Source organism: Fusarium redolens (assembly GCF_020744475.1).
Source record: "Fusarium redolens strain MPI-CAGE-AT-0023 chromosome Unknown BKA55scaffold_1, whole genome shotgun sequence".
Taxonomy (NCBI): domain Eukaryota; kingdom Fungi; phylum Ascomycota; class Sordariomycetes; order Hypocreales; family Nectriaceae; genus Fusarium; species Fusarium redolens.
The window spans coordinates 2,598,206-2,612,424 of NW_025763664.1; the positions used below are offsets into that span (position 1 = coordinate 2,598,206).

The following is a 14,219-nucleotide window of genomic DNA, read 5'->3' on the forward strand; positions in this document are numbered from 1 at the left end:
CCTGCACTGTGCTATACCTACAGGTACAAAGTGGCAACGGCAATGGCAATCACCCACCCACCCTACTTTCTGTCAAGGCAAACATCCCGGCTGACAGACGGCGACGGGAAGCAAGCGAGCGAAGACCGTCAAGCAAGGGGGGTTTGAGGGAGGGTGTCTGGCCAACCGGCTTTTCTTTCCAACGCATCTCACTATCTCGCCTTACTAGTCGCCTGCCTGCTCCCTCTCTCGCCTACCATTAGTTCCCGGATTCCTGGAACGCTGACCTTAAACTTGACCACTGCTTGTTGGCTCAGCCCCTAGCCCCTCCCCTCCCCTCCCTTCCTCCATGTGCAGAGAAGCTGTGGTGGTATCCACGATCCATTTTTTCCTCTCCACACCGGTTGTCAATACAATAGCGGTCGGCTCTTGGGTCGCTAGTCCTCGGAGGCGTTCCAATGAGGCTTCTCTTGCTTTCTTCCTTACTCCGTTCGCTGAGTGGGAACAGACACTTGAGGCTAAAGGGGCATCCAATGTGCATATGATACATGATATAGTACATGATATGATACATATTCGGCCGGGGAAAAGCCCCGAGCATAACATGGTATCGCCAGACAACTCACGCCGATGACGAGTCCTCAGAAGCAGCTCGAATTTGAACAGCAAAGCAGGGTCTCAGACTTAGCCAACACGAGCTTGTTCTCTCTTACTCGCTGGCAGAGGATATCTCCTCATCTATCTGCAGCCTTTGAGCAATGGCTTCACCTCGGGCCAGTTTACGCCCGAGGCCTTTCCTGTAGCGCCGTCCGCCCCCAACAGTAGCCAAGGACTCGTGTGACATCTTTCAATCTCCATCTCATATGTCCATGCCAAGCAGCGTCGTCCGCTCTGTTCACATCGCTTTTGGCAAGCATTGGCACTCCTCACATCGCCCCATGAGCGGGTGTGCTCGTCCGGCTTGCCCACATGATCCGCCGTTAGTTCTGTTGGGCGGCTCTCAAGCGCCGACATAGCTGAGCCTCCAAACAACTGCCAAACGTCGTGCCATAACACCGGCTTGTCTGTTTTTGCGAGTGTCTCCCCAACACGGCGCATCTCGCCGGGCTTCCGCAAGCCGTGGAATGAAAGTAGGGGCGAGCAGAAACGATCGCCCCAGATGCGCGTGATGGACGGAGGCTCACCGTTGAAGTGATGATTATATGACTCTTCGATGTAAATGCCTAGCTTCTGGAGCGTCGTCGCCACCAGTCGATCTCCCCACGTCTCGGTCATGGACTCGGCGTATGCCTCTTGTACGATGCCCGGCTGTTCGAACAAACGGCGCATCGCTTCTCCGGATATCAGGATTCCAGATCCTCCGTGCCCGAAGCGCGCCTTGTAATCGCCTACTGCGTTACCAACATACTGGGGCTTGCGGTAGTCGATGTGACCCATGAGTAGCTCCAGAGAAGGTCGGATTAAGAAAGTGTCGTCATCTAAGATAATGTACCACTTTTTGCCTGGCAACTCATGATATATCATCTCCATGCCCATGATAAACTGCCTCTGTTAGCGGTGTGGAGAGAAGTTGTTAGAGAGACAAACTTTTAGCGCATCAAGCTCCCAGCCATAACTTTGCCCAATCTTCAGAGCTTCTTCTTCGTCTCCTACCTGGAGCTTTGCCTGGAGTCTTCTATACTTTACCAGCCTGGGGTAATCATCCACCTTGCCTCTGATCTTGGTCTCCACAACTCTCTTGATAGCATCGTGCACCGTCACGCCTATCAGCTTTGCATCTGTATGATTCACTGTCGTCCAATCTCCTACAACTAGGAAACTCTCGCCTTCCTTTCCTAAGAAACCCCCTGTTGCCTCAAAGGCAGCGAGCTGCTCAGGCACTCGGTGACGCGTTCCATACCCGGTTTTGATGAGATAACCCACTTCGTTCTTGAGATCTACGGCGTACCGCGGCGATTTCCATAACCAGGCGTCTCGGTTTGTTGCTGCGCCACGCAGAAAATTAAAGAACCGCGAGATGTTGAAGACAAAAGCCAGACGGATGGCTGAATCGTGAGGAAGGATAGAATAGATGATGAAGGTGGAGATGAGAATAAGAATAAGGATGGACCGTAGGCGACGCCTCGTGCGTCGAGAAATAACAACCATCGCGGCTAAAATGATTATGTTATATGAGAGGTGGAAAAAGGTGTCTGAGTTATGAGATTTGTCTGACAGGGCCTGATCTCAACAGGAACCAATGAAACGACATACAATTCCCTCTCAGACTTAACATCCTAAGGTGAAAAGAAAGAAAAATCATGAATCAGAATATTAGACTTCTCATGTGGTTTGAGGTATTTGCCAGTTGCTGCTTTTGGTCCCAAGCGAAGGATTGACGATGGTTGCTCCCTTGTCGTGAAGACCCGCAGCCTGACGGTCAAGCTCAGCCTCAGTGGACAATATAGTGAGTCTCTTATTAAACGAGTCAGAGACAGCCCTATAAGAAAAAGGCTCTCTTGGAAAAGAGAAAATGCATAAAAGGTAGTGCAACGCGGAACGCGATCAACGAGGCTGGTGAGTCGTCATCCCCAATCTGTTAGCTGTTGCATACCCTGCTGAGTCATTAGTTGTGGAACTGTGATTGGTCGCTAGAAATGGAAGTAATGTCGTTTTGGATACGATCTCATATTTAATTGGGAGGTTAGAAGCTCGGAGGTAATAGAATATTCAAATGTTGGCTTCAAATCAAAGGCAACATGTCCAGCATTGTAAACACACATTGCTTCTAATAGTGAAATATGTTGTTGGCGGTTATATGTGTATTCACTACTGCCATAGATAAGAATGATAGCCCCTATCTATAAATGACCTTCTTTCCTCTCCAACTCCCATGTATCCAATGCTGGATATTTTTCAAAGACTGTATAAAAGCACCGTGGAATCTAACTGTATAGAAAATCCCGAAACTGTCTTACTTGAAACGCCAACCCTATGCAAATAGTTAGGATAAAAAGAAAAAACAGTCCCCCTTCATCAACTCTGTAAAGCGTAACAGAACTGGCACATCAGAGCATCACACACGATCCTCCAACTTCATGAGCTGGATAAGCCTCATCAGCATCCTAAGCATCCTTATCGAGCTCGTAAAATAGCAGATACACCTCTCTCTGCATGCCCAAGACCTCGCTGGTCTTTGCCTCCTTGACCTTTTCGTCGTTGACGCGCCACCATTTGTCTGTTGCTGACTTTCGCTTCCTTGATCGTTTTGCGACGTTTGATGTCACAGACTTGGGTGGCGATGAACTGCTGTTTGTTTGCTTGGGCGATGTAAGCTTAGAGAGGGCTGACTTTGTCGAGGCGGCCACGGAACGAAGACTGCTGGTTTCCGGATCCTTCTGTTTGCCAATTGCTGGTAGGCTCACCGATCCCCGTAGGTCTGCAGGCACACTCCTAGGCGGAACCGGCAGAGATTCTAGAGAAGGGGTCGAGTCACCAGATGAGCCTGAAAGGAGGTCAGGCGTAGAGATTGCCGGACTGTGTGTCGGTCTGCCTCCCATGATAGGGGTACCTATGGGTGTTGGTGTCTTGCTAAAAGCTTCTGATGGTTGGAAGGTATTCGGGTTGGAGAAGGGCGCGGCAACGTTCTGTCGTCGAAATGCTTCGTAATGACCACTGTTGTGTCCGCCACGGTGAGTGACCAGCCCGAGCAGCTTATATCTCTTTTGATCCATCAAGCCACCAAGAGGGAGCTGTTCCGGAAAGACCACCTTGGCAGAGTTCTTTTGTGTTATTTGTCCCACATCATAGATGGAACGGGAGAGGTGAATAGCCAATATCTTTGGGAATATGGACATTCGAGTGGTCTTTGCGATCCTCCTCTTGGGCGCAAAGCGAATATCGCCAAGCTCGACATCCTCTGGGGGATTCTCGGGATCTGTGTCAATAGCATGCTGGAGCTTGTCGATGCTTTCCTGGGCTTGCGCCTTGAAACTCTCAGACGTGGACTTGGCCATTTCAGCCTCTAGATCCACCTTTGTCTGCATCAATCGACACATTTCACATTTGAAGTCATCGATATACTCGGTTTTGAAGATGCCATCGAAACATGCATTCAATGTCGTGCCCGAGACCTGCGGCACGGCCAATGTGATAGTGCAGAAGGTCTCCTCCCTGGGCTTAGTCTTGTAGCGACAAGTCTGACACTCAAGATGCGACTCATACTTTCCCTCCATTGGGAAGCCCTCCTCGATTTCTATCGGCAATTGGCCATTGACCTGGGGAATCTCGGTTTCCTCGGATGGTTCGATAGCAGAGTCGTTGTCACCATTGGTAGTAGGTTGCTGCTCTGGTGAGGATTCGTCGCCGTCCTTACCATTGTCTTGACCATCCGGCGCGTTCTCGACACTCGGGGTACTTTGGGTAGGAAACAGACCACGTCTCCGCATGTGTAGTCTTGCTCGTTGACCGCAGTGATACTCGTCTTTGAGGCGCTCGGCCACGATTTGGAGAAACTCTTGCGCATCTTGTTGTTGGCGACTGATCCTTTGCTTGAATGCCGCCTCCAAAACCTTGACGAACTGAAATGGTGATATGGACTTCTTGTAAATGGGGCGCTCATTAAGCGCATCCAGCATCTCTTTCAGTCCTTGTGTGACAAGTCCTTCTTGCAGGCCCTGTAGCTTCCATTGGGCAATCTGCTTGCCCTCTGGCTGGACAAGACTAGCATATACTGCGGGATCTTCGATGCGGCGGCGGTGCGTTTCGCGAATCAGATATATGCGCAACTCTCCTAAGCCGGCAAGGGCTTGGAGAACCGAGTTGATGAAGCAGTCATTGGCTTGATTTCTCAAACCAACTATAGACTTTTTCTTGGAGCTCGTGGCGTCGTGATCAATGGAGAAATTTGGTGCGAAAACATATATGAGTGCTGCGGCAGCAAGAGAGGCACCAGCAGCGTAGGACACTACTGAGGCCGATTTCTCGGGCATTTTCAACGGTGGCCTACAAAGGGTTCGGAAGGGTCGGGATTCGAAATCCGGGGGAAGAGGAACGTTGAGGGAAACGCTCGTGTCGGACAGGTCAAACGGTCACAGCAGGGCGTGGCTTGCGAGCATGTCTTTGTGTGGATGGCGATTTCGCGACAGAGGCTTTTCTCTTTCTTGATCGGGGGGACTTAGTAGCTCTCGGTGGTAGCGTTTAAGTTTTTGCCGCAGGGCGACATGACAGTGGAGGAACAAAATTTGGAGTTTTCGGATCGTGAGACTATGAAAGAGCGCACGGAAAGCAAGTATGTAACAGAAACCGAGAAATGGAATGGTATGTATGGTATGGATGGTCTGTTCTCTTCGGTGTTAGGAAGGTTTATGGAGAAACAATCCACTTCCGCTAACCTCAAACTCAGACTCTCAACGGCCGGGGGAAACACGGGGATTTTTGGCGATGCGATGGCGAGTTTTCTGGAAGAAAGCGAAGCCGGAGCATGCTCCACCTCAAAAAATTCTACCCCATTTGGGCAGGTGAACAAGGTAGACACCCCACTGAACATGTCCACAACCCCGCCTGGGGAGAGGCTAGACAGGGGCATTGGGGACAGCTTTCGGCGGGATTTGGCTCTGAACCCCCAATCTTTTGAGCTGCTGACCACCATTTTTGATACCCTGAGATTGAACAAGCTACCCGGGAGCCTCACAACTGATGGATGTTTGAGCTGCGTTTCCGATGTATCCGTACACGATTGATTTGGACATTGCGGGGTTTTCAGTTGAATGGACTTGACTTGGAGTTTGGATTTGATTATCTATCCGAGGTCAAATGTATACTTTTTGGGTGTTCTGTAACTTGTGATGTGTTCATCCCCTCAAGTGGTGATGTTTCATACTACATCCAGTTTACGAGCACGGCTAAATATGAGAATGAACGGAAATAAAGACGTATATCATCAATATGACAATGAGAAAATTGGGTATCGAATAACAACACATCAAGTAGTATCGTTCGCAGTCTCTTTAACAGCTTCACCCTCCCAATCCCATAAACTCCCGTTCAAGGCACCTCGTCTCACCCACGTCGTCACAAGCTCCCGGGGTGTCTCATCACCATAGAACGATGTTGGCACATCATACAGCTCAACTGTCATCCGTCCCTTTGGATCAAATTCCTTCCAACGTGATGTCTTGACACCCCTCCACACAAAAGCTGCATCTAGAATGGTAATCTTGATATCCCGGTCCAACCGCATATCATCTCGTGGTAGTTTGTGGAAATACTCCTCCTTAATATTGGCTGCTTCGACATTCACTGATCGAGCGAGGATGACATGCTCAAGCTGCTGTTGCGTCGCGATATACCACCACAGCCAATGATTATCAAGTGGTGCACCAAATATTGTAAGGCGTTTGAGATCCGGCCATAAACCCCAGACATCAGTAGGAGCATCTTGAAGACTCAGTGCCGGGTAATCACCAAGGCAGACAAACTCCTCTAGTTTATCCAGCCGCTCGAAACCCTCGCGAAGGGTCCTCCTGACATTCAGATGATCATCCAGTGGATCCAAACTCTGGAATGGCATATCGACAACCAGCCTTCGCAGTGTACCGCATATTTCGCAGAATAGCTCCCGCACCCAAGCTGCTGTGGGCTGGTCGTCTAGTTTGTCTTTAAATGGGGCTAGATAGAGTGATGTGATATCCCGTAGTGGCAGTATAGGTGGGAGACTTGGCATAGAGTGAGGAAGACAGAGCAACAGCTGCGCAAGACGCCTACTAGTGTCAATGTAGAGGCATCGCTCTCGAAGCAGCCGACTAGCTAACTTGTATGTATCTCGCGAAACCCGTGTCAGAGAAAGTAATGTCTTTGTCGAAATATGCGATGCTGGGATTAATGCCAGTGGATCCGAAGGCAAGACAGCCTCTATGACATGATAGAGGAGTTCGGGAGGTAATGAGCGCTGCAAACTATGGTGCATCTCTGAAGACATGGCTGGCAATTGATAATTGTGGTTCAGCTTATATAGTTAAATATGGGAAGAAGTTAATCCCCGAGCAGACTTACAATGCGGAGCTTAACTTGGTGGTTTACTTAAGCCTTATCTTTCATCATGACCCCAGATAAGCTCGACTTCATAAAGACCAATCAGAAGCTGGCATCTGCGACAACCTCACTTACACCGTAAGGTGCCCTCTGGGTGTGAGAAGACTTAAGACCTTACATTAGGGAGAGAAAAATATTAACTGGTCAAAGATCAAGCTAAGCTCATCACAAACTACCCTAAAATATCATAACATTGTCTAAGTCTTTGTCACTTAGGACTTTAGTCTGAAGTTTTCTGCCACCCTCTACTTGGTGCCACTGACTGAATCATAATTGACCTGGACCGAACAGTTGAACTGTTTCCCTTCTTCGATTACAGTGGCAGAAACATAGTACATGACACTGCCACAACTCCATGAACACGTGAACAGTCATGTATAAACCATATACCGACCTTGCCGGTTCTCTATCCCAATTTCAAACTCAAACCTTCCTTACCATCATTATCAGTCTCTTCTTCAAACGAACTTGACACCTATCACAATATATCAACACAACCACCTTCAAAACACAATCATGAGTGCTCCGACTAACACTCAGAATGCCCCCGGGATCCCAAAGCTGCCGACACTACCCAAGGAGATCACTTTGAAAATCCTTACGGAGATCACTCAAAAGAGTGAGTGCTAGGTTCACTTACTCACCCAAGGTGAATCCGTCTGCGGTGAAGTCTCCAGTGACTATTACACTGTCATCTACACTCGGGGTCAGCCGGATCGTAATGGTGTGTTTGGACAGGGCCAGATCGAAAGTATTCCCTTCCAACACAAATGTATCCATGAGGCACCTGTCACCGACGGTGAGATCGATTTCCTGACGCCCGAAAACTTGAGCTGGAAGCTAGCACTCGAAAAGAATCGGGTGCTTCACCAACTGCATATCTATGATAGATATCTCAATCCCGATCTTGTTGAATCGATGCGGGCCCTCTGGAGTCGACACAATAACGGACATCCGGACCTCGAAGCATTTCACCGTGAAGCCGAACATCTTCTTGTTCTCACCGGAGATATTATGAATGACCTTCCCTTCGCTGTTGAGGCTTATGGTGGAATTGACGGTCCTAACCGCAATGCCTATGTCAAGAAGCTGCATGCAAACGACAATCTTCTCGAGTGTCAGCGACGAGGCCATGTCATGATTAGGTCTTCTCCATGGACGGTGGACGACGAAGTATTCGATGAGGTTGAGGAGCATGAGTACCTCATCTCTCAAGTGTCTGATAGACTCGATGCCAATATGCAGGTCGAATTAAATCGCGCTTTATTTAGCAGACGAATTGCGGATCGTCTGGCTCTTCTTCATCTGAACTGGTCTCTCATGACTGGCCTCAAGAGCCTTTGCCTTGATCTCTCAGGACCTTGGACCGCTGGCCCCAACGCGGGACTCAAGTCCTTGTGTGTTAAGATGGGAATGCATCTGAAGCTCAAGACACTTATTGTTCTTGGACTTCCCGCAAGAAAGAATTTCGGTAAGATGGGCAAGGACTTTTGGGTTGAAACACTCGAAAACCAGGAATATGTGCCTAACACTGTCGCCAAAAGCCACTTTGAAGACAGCAACGAAAGCGACGAAAGCGACGATGAGAATGGTGATGATGAACTAGCTGGGTTCCCAACATATATCTATTGGTTGAAGGAGTGTCTTCAGCCCGGCGGACAGATCCATTTTGTGATGCAGTATGCGCCAGAGACGGAGCTGTAATGGTTCTCAAGATTCCATTTTTGCCGTCCAAGATGATGACGGCCTGGCCAAGATCGCCAATGATGACTTCAAGGATATATCTCATAGCCTCATTTGTTTCCCCCATCAGGCCTTGACGCCTAGCAATACCTCCCCAGATACCCTTGCCCAGAACCCACACTTGTTGCGGACGAACCCCTTTTGCTATTGGATTTGGATTTGTTAAACAGACTGTAGTTGGCTAGGTAGTTGCTTTTGAGCAGATAAATTGATACAGCAAGATAGGTAGCCTCCTGAATATAAACCCCTTTTGCCAACCGCAGATAAAACATAAATACACCTCTGGGAGTAAGAAAACTTCTGATCTTAAGGCGTGGTGTCCAAAATACCTGGCCTAAGGCTGACTAAAGTTACATTGAATTTATACTAAATTTACCTCAGTCTTTTTTATTACTTAGGATAGTTATCTTGAGTTTCCTTGCCTCCCCTAGACACATTATGTAACAAACGCATGACTCTAATGCAGTAAATTGAAAGTTATCTTAGAAGGGAGTCTTGGCCTCTTCCTTCTCGTCTCAACTTGTATTCCGTAAACAAATATCCATTTCCCATCCTAGCTATCCATCCGGAACGCTCCTGAAATCTATTCCCTTTCTTTACACATACTGCTCGTGCGCCAAACAAGTAATAACACCTATCCATTCCCATAGTAAAAACTTCCTAGACGTAAGAAAATCTGGCCCTGTCAGAGCAGATACACGAGTCACCAACTTGAACTACTTTCTGCCTGCACTCTCATAATTATAGTCAACACTCCACAGAGAATCCCAAACGACCGACTTTTTCGTCGGACTTTCAGCCGAATCCTCCCGTTGCAGAGCAGTCCGAGGCTGCTAACTGGCCGTCAGCAACCCATCGTCATGGTCCAAGAAGGGTGTCGACGTTTCGTACCTCGTCCGCTTTGGCGCTGCCGCCTTGGTTTGATGACTCGCCAGAAGGAGACTTGCTCGGACTCTCCGTTTGCTCACTCTTTTGCCCTTCTGCCAGAGTTTTCTGTGCTAGGCTTGCGTTGGCTGCCGTGAGAAGCCCTCCCTGTGTGGGGCTTGTGTCGGAGGGTGTGTCGGTGGGATGCGCTCGGAGTGAGTTGGTCTCGCTAGCCAAAGCACTATTCTTCAACAAAGCCGTGCCCCCAAGCTGAAACGGCAGGGCTTTCTTGGAGCCGGTACTGCTACGCCTACTCTCAAGACTCTTGGACAAAGTCTTGTTAATACCTTCAATACTAGTGACGCTATCCCGACTCTTACCCTTTCCACCCGTAGCATGAGTGTGAATGTTGGCTGTCGCTTCCACGGTATTAGCCGCAACAGTTGACTTGCCCATTCCAGGCGTTGAGGGGGCGCCAGGTTTGTCTTCGAAAGCATCGATCAGATACCATCGCAAACCATCCGACAGCTGAAAGGGGTTATCGTTCTCCTCATCGTTGATCGAATCTGTCTCGGTGCTCGGCTGGAGACTCTTCGAAAGGTCGACGACACGCTCTTGGATCCGTGAAATGCGGGCAACAAGCCATTCTCGGTGACGCAAGCGATGAGCATCTTGCTCGCGCAGGAAGTAATGCGGGAAGCCCACGTTGAAAGCGGCCCACGCACCGGCTTGCTGATTGCGTGTAGGGAGAAATAAAGCCAGATCGCCCTCCTTAAAGTGCTTGAACGCAATCTTCTCGTGCGAATCCTTCTGCAGAATGTGTGCTTTCTCCTTGTAGGATCGGGCTTCCCTCTGCCACTTGCGAGCCATGTGCTCCACTTCCTTAATCCTGCGATATACGGTCTCGGAGAAAAGCTCCATGTCAAATTTGCCAATCTTATTCATGAAAGCTTCGTACTTCTCATTTTCGGCCTGCAAGTCTGAGTTGTTAAGCCAGTATAGGAGTTCGAGATCGGCGCTATCGCCCAAGACACGACTTAGAGTTCCTGACTTGCGTAGAGACGGACCAGGATCAGAGGAGTCGTTGGGGTTCTGGGCATTTCTTTCGGATCGTGGGATCTTAGTAACGGTCATATCCCCATCTTTCTTGGTAATGGCAAATCCTACACGCTCCAACAGCCGACACATACGATCATTTTGAGAGTAGAGGCGCTGTGTAAGATCCTTAGTCTTCTCGTCTCGGTGCTCATACTGGCTGTTCAGGTTAGACATCTTGCCCTGGAGGGACTCGGCTTTCTCTTGGAACATGCGAAGCTCTTCCTCCAGACCACCGACTTGGGACTGTTTGGAGGCCACTTCTTCGGTTAAGGCCATGACCTTCTTCTCTTCCTCTTCGAGCCTTGTCTGCAGAGCTTCGGGCCCAGTTTCGCCATCACTGAGCTTGGCACGTAACTCGGTAAGTTGCTCTCTACCATCTGCGAGCTCTTGTTCAAGTGCGGTCACCTTTGCTTTCTCCTCGGCTAAGTTCTCGCGCAAATGAGCCGCTGTCGTTTCATCTTCGGACAGTTTAGTGTCCTTCTCAGCAAGCTGTTCCCGAAGTTCCGCAATGGTTGTCGTGAAGTGTTCAACCTGAGTTTTTAGCAAATCAATGTCTGCCTCCGAGTTTCGGGACTTCTCAACGAGCGTTCCGGCTTGCGTAAGTAGCAAATATGAAAGATCTACAAAGTTGTCTGGGACAGCAGCGTCGGGCAGGAGCTCAGTAAACAGTCTTTTCAAGGCCTGCCAATGATCATCCAGAGTCTCCTCAGCAACACTCAACTTTCTTGAGACCTCCTGGGTTTCCTCTTGTACAGACTGAACTTGTTGTTCAAGGGCTTCTTGTTGTTCTCTTTGAATTCGGGTTTCCTTGCGGAGGAACTCGACTTGCCCTTGCGCTTTGAGGGCATCATCTTGTCGCTGCTTGTTGATTTGCTCCAGCTCAGCCTCCAGTTCTTCCACTCGTACAACATATCCGGCTTTCTCGTGCTGTCTTGATTCGTCGAACTGCTCAATTTCGTCCTCAGTATCCTCCAGTCGTGCTCTGAGAGTCTTGATCTCATTCTCTAGGCTCTTGCGCTCTTCGACGAATTCGCGCTCGAGGGCCTCCATGTTTTCGAGTAGATCTTGTTTGGTAGTGTTAACTTCCGCAATCTGACCTTTCAAGTCTTCATGCTGGCCCTTCAAGTCTTCGTGCTGACCTTTGATGTTCTCATGATGACCCGATTGCGCTGTGAGTTCTTGCTGGAGTCGACTAGACCGCTGTTTCTCTTCTCGCAGTTCGTTTTCCAGCTGAGTGATACGTCGCATCAAGGGGTCGATGCCGTCCGAAGAGCGTCTACGGTCATCGAATCGGCTCGATCTGATGGATGACCCAGAGTTGCCTCTCTCGCGTTGCTGGGGGCCCTGAGGCTGGAATAGATTTCCAGGACGGCTGGCTTGGCTCTGTCGATGAAGCAAATCCTCCAGACGGCGGACTCGGCTCTCGGCTGTCTTTAGTTTGTTTTCTAATTTACCTTTATCCTCCTGGAGTGATTGCAGTAAATCGTCATCGCCTCGAATCATGAGACCACTCCTGCCAAGAGCCACCTCATGAATACTTCCGTTCTTGAACGCCTTGAGTCGTTTGGATTGCTGCTTTGTTGGATTGTCAAGCTCTTGTACGAGCTTCAACACATCATCCAATACACTCTGGTCAACTGGCTGCTCTTGCAACAACTGGACGAAATCTGTTAAGTCGTCTTTGGTCAAAGCTGGCCATGGTTTGTCTTCTCCAAGCAAGTTGACTTCCAGGCCCATGACATTTGTGTCCAGATCTGGACCATACATGCTACCAATCATTTTTTGCCACTTTCGCCGTCGCTTTGACTCTTCATCCTGAAACAATGCCATTTCGTTTGCTAAGGTAGACGAGTCCGTCTTGACTTTATCAACCCATTCGCGCCGTCGAACTGCTTCCGAGACAAAAGCTGCGTACATATAAGGCAGCTGGTGAATAAGACGGAGGTAATCGAATGTCGTCATGTCATCTACCGACTGATTCAGTACGTTGATTTGGCTTTTGACGTTATTATGAAGGGATGTTATTTCCGTAACGTAACGCATGAATTTCGCTGATTCCGAAGCAATAGAATTTCGCGCGTCTGTGGCATAGTGAAGTAGCTCATCCATCTCTTTGACTCGCTTTCTCAGCGTTGGTACCAAATGCTCGGTGTGTACTGAAGCCGTCTTGGAAGCTTGCGCTACATCTCGTTGCGTATTGCCATATCCAAGTGCTGCCCGATAGTCGGACTCCATCTGCTTCGCCACTGCCTCGATATCTTCAAGGAGTTGTGCGGAATCCGTGCTATGGCTGAGAGCAGAGCGGCTCATGAGCTTCTCGAAGTCGGCAATCAGCGATTCTAAGCTTCTGTACATTTGAGATGCCGTGTTGTTGAGTTGATTGGCCTTATCGCTGAACCTTCGGTGGGCTGTTGGGGCAAGTTTTCCCGCTTTCTTTGCGGTGTCGAGTTCGATGAGGTCTTCCAAAGTTGGTTTCGACTTCTTGGTCTCTTGTCGAGTCATAAACTTGACCATTGAAGGTGAGATTGGGGTATTTCTGGCGAGATCGAGATATTGCTCCCACTTTTCAACCAGAGTTCCGTGCTCTTCCAGTGCGGGCGTTACCCATTTCTTCAGGTCGTCGTATTTGGGCTCTATGGTCTTGATGCTGATTTCGAGGTTCGCAACAGCTGCATCCAAGCACTTGATGATAACATCTATCTCGCTGTACCGCGCCAGGGTTGTTGTGTTCATTTGTCTGCAGTCCTCAACCAGATGCATCGCCCAATTTCGACGCTCCTTGTATAGCTCTTGCCATGATGATATTGACTGTACATCATCGATCGTGTTCGGCGCATTCGGGATGACGTACCGCTTCGGAGCCGGGACTGGGGCGATGAGGTTCGCATTCCCTGGGGAACTTATTCGGATATCGTATATGAAGATCTCTTTCTGGGATATGGTCAGAAAAGGCTTATCTCTTACTGAGTAACCAACCTCTGTATGTAGGTTTGTGAACTTGACGGTACGGCCATGAGGGGTTAGGGCGACAATATGCTGTGGTGGAATCGAGGTTTTCCTGGAAACCCAGACCTTGAGATCATCGAGGCTATAGCCGAGTTAGTTGTCAACATCTCTTCATTATATTGACGAAGCTTACATGGAGAACTGTGTGGTATCGACTTCCAGCCGCAGGCCCGTATGGGCTATCAACACCTGGAGTGCCATCCCGAGACATCTCCTGTTGAAAAAACTGCCGCAATGTGCGACCGACGGAAGAGAAGGGGGCACTTCAGTAGAGAAATGGGTTCTGATCACCAGAGCTGTAATGGGCACCTGGTGTTGAACGAGTTATAGTAATATCTTCGCGTGACGAAAGATCCACCGATTATCCACGGGCCATGAGAGCCTGGTCTTAGCGTGACGCCGTGACCGGTGCCTTGTGACAAGCAGCATTTAATTGGCGGGAACGCCACACTCCCTAC

At 49.2% G+C, this 14,219-nt stretch overlaps 5 protein-coding genes across 5 annotated transcripts; 1 reads left to right on the forward strand and 4 right to left on the reverse strand.

Moving 5' to 3' along the window:
- Window positions 1–717: 717 nt before the first annotated feature.
- On the reverse strand, window positions 718–2,127 carry BKA55DRAFT_532432 (uncharacterized protein; the record flags this gene model as incomplete). The annotated part of the gene is made up of 2 exons (XM_046189336.1): window positions 718–1,527; window positions 1,567–2,127. 2 exons carry the CDS (start codon window positions 2,125–2,127, stop codon window positions 718–720), a joined length of 1,371 nt encoding a protein of 456 aa, XP_046056570.1.
- A 956-nt stretch (window positions 2,128–3,083) lies between these two features.
- Window positions 3,084–4,949, reverse strand: BKA55DRAFT_588415 (uncharacterized protein; the record flags this gene model as incomplete). Its single annotated transcript, XM_046194784.1, has 1 exon — window positions 3,084–4,949. One exon carries the CDS (start codon window positions 4,947–4,949, stop codon window positions 3,084–3,086), a length of 1,866 nt encoding a protein of 621 aa, XP_046056571.1.
- Window positions 4,950–5,553: 604 nt separating this feature from the next.
- BKA55DRAFT_549657 (uncharacterized protein) lies at window positions 5,554–7,000 on the reverse strand. The gene has a single exon (XM_046191230.1). The coding sequence runs from the start codon at window positions 6,935–6,937 to the stop codon at window positions 5,942–5,944; it is 996 nt and encodes a 331-aa protein (XP_046056572.1). The 5' UTR covers window positions 6,938–7,000; the 3' UTR covers window positions 5,554–5,941.
- Window positions 7,001–7,275: 275 nt separating this feature from the next.
- BKA55DRAFT_731997 (uncharacterized protein) lies at window positions 7,276–8,754 on the forward strand (the record flags this gene model as incomplete). Its single annotated transcript, XM_046201214.1, has 2 exons — window positions 7,276–7,669; window positions 7,700–8,754. Exons 1-2 carry the CDS (start codon window positions 7,567–7,569, stop codon window positions 8,752–8,754), a joined length of 1,158 nt encoding a protein of 385 aa, XP_046056573.1. The 5' UTR covers window positions 7,276–7,566.
- Window positions 8,755–9,651: 897 nt separating this feature from the next.
- On the reverse strand, window positions 9,652–13,962 carry BKA55DRAFT_682884 (autophagy-related protein 11-domain-containing protein; the record flags this gene model as incomplete). The annotated part of the gene is made up of 3 exons (XM_046198421.1): window positions 9,652–13,686; window positions 13,732–13,843; window positions 13,895–13,962. The coding sequence occupies 3 exons, from the start codon at window positions 13,960–13,962 to the stop codon at window positions 9,652–9,654; spliced, it is 4,215 nt and encodes a 1,404-aa protein (XP_046056574.1).
- Window positions 13,963–14,219: the final 257 nt, after the last annotated feature.

What these genes read in the sequence shown, in the direction of transcription:
- BKA55DRAFT_549657 (XM_046191230.1), bottom strand. Translation starts at nt 6,937, where the DNA reads ATGTCTTCAGAGATGCACCATAGTTTGCAGCGCTCATTACCTCCCGAA.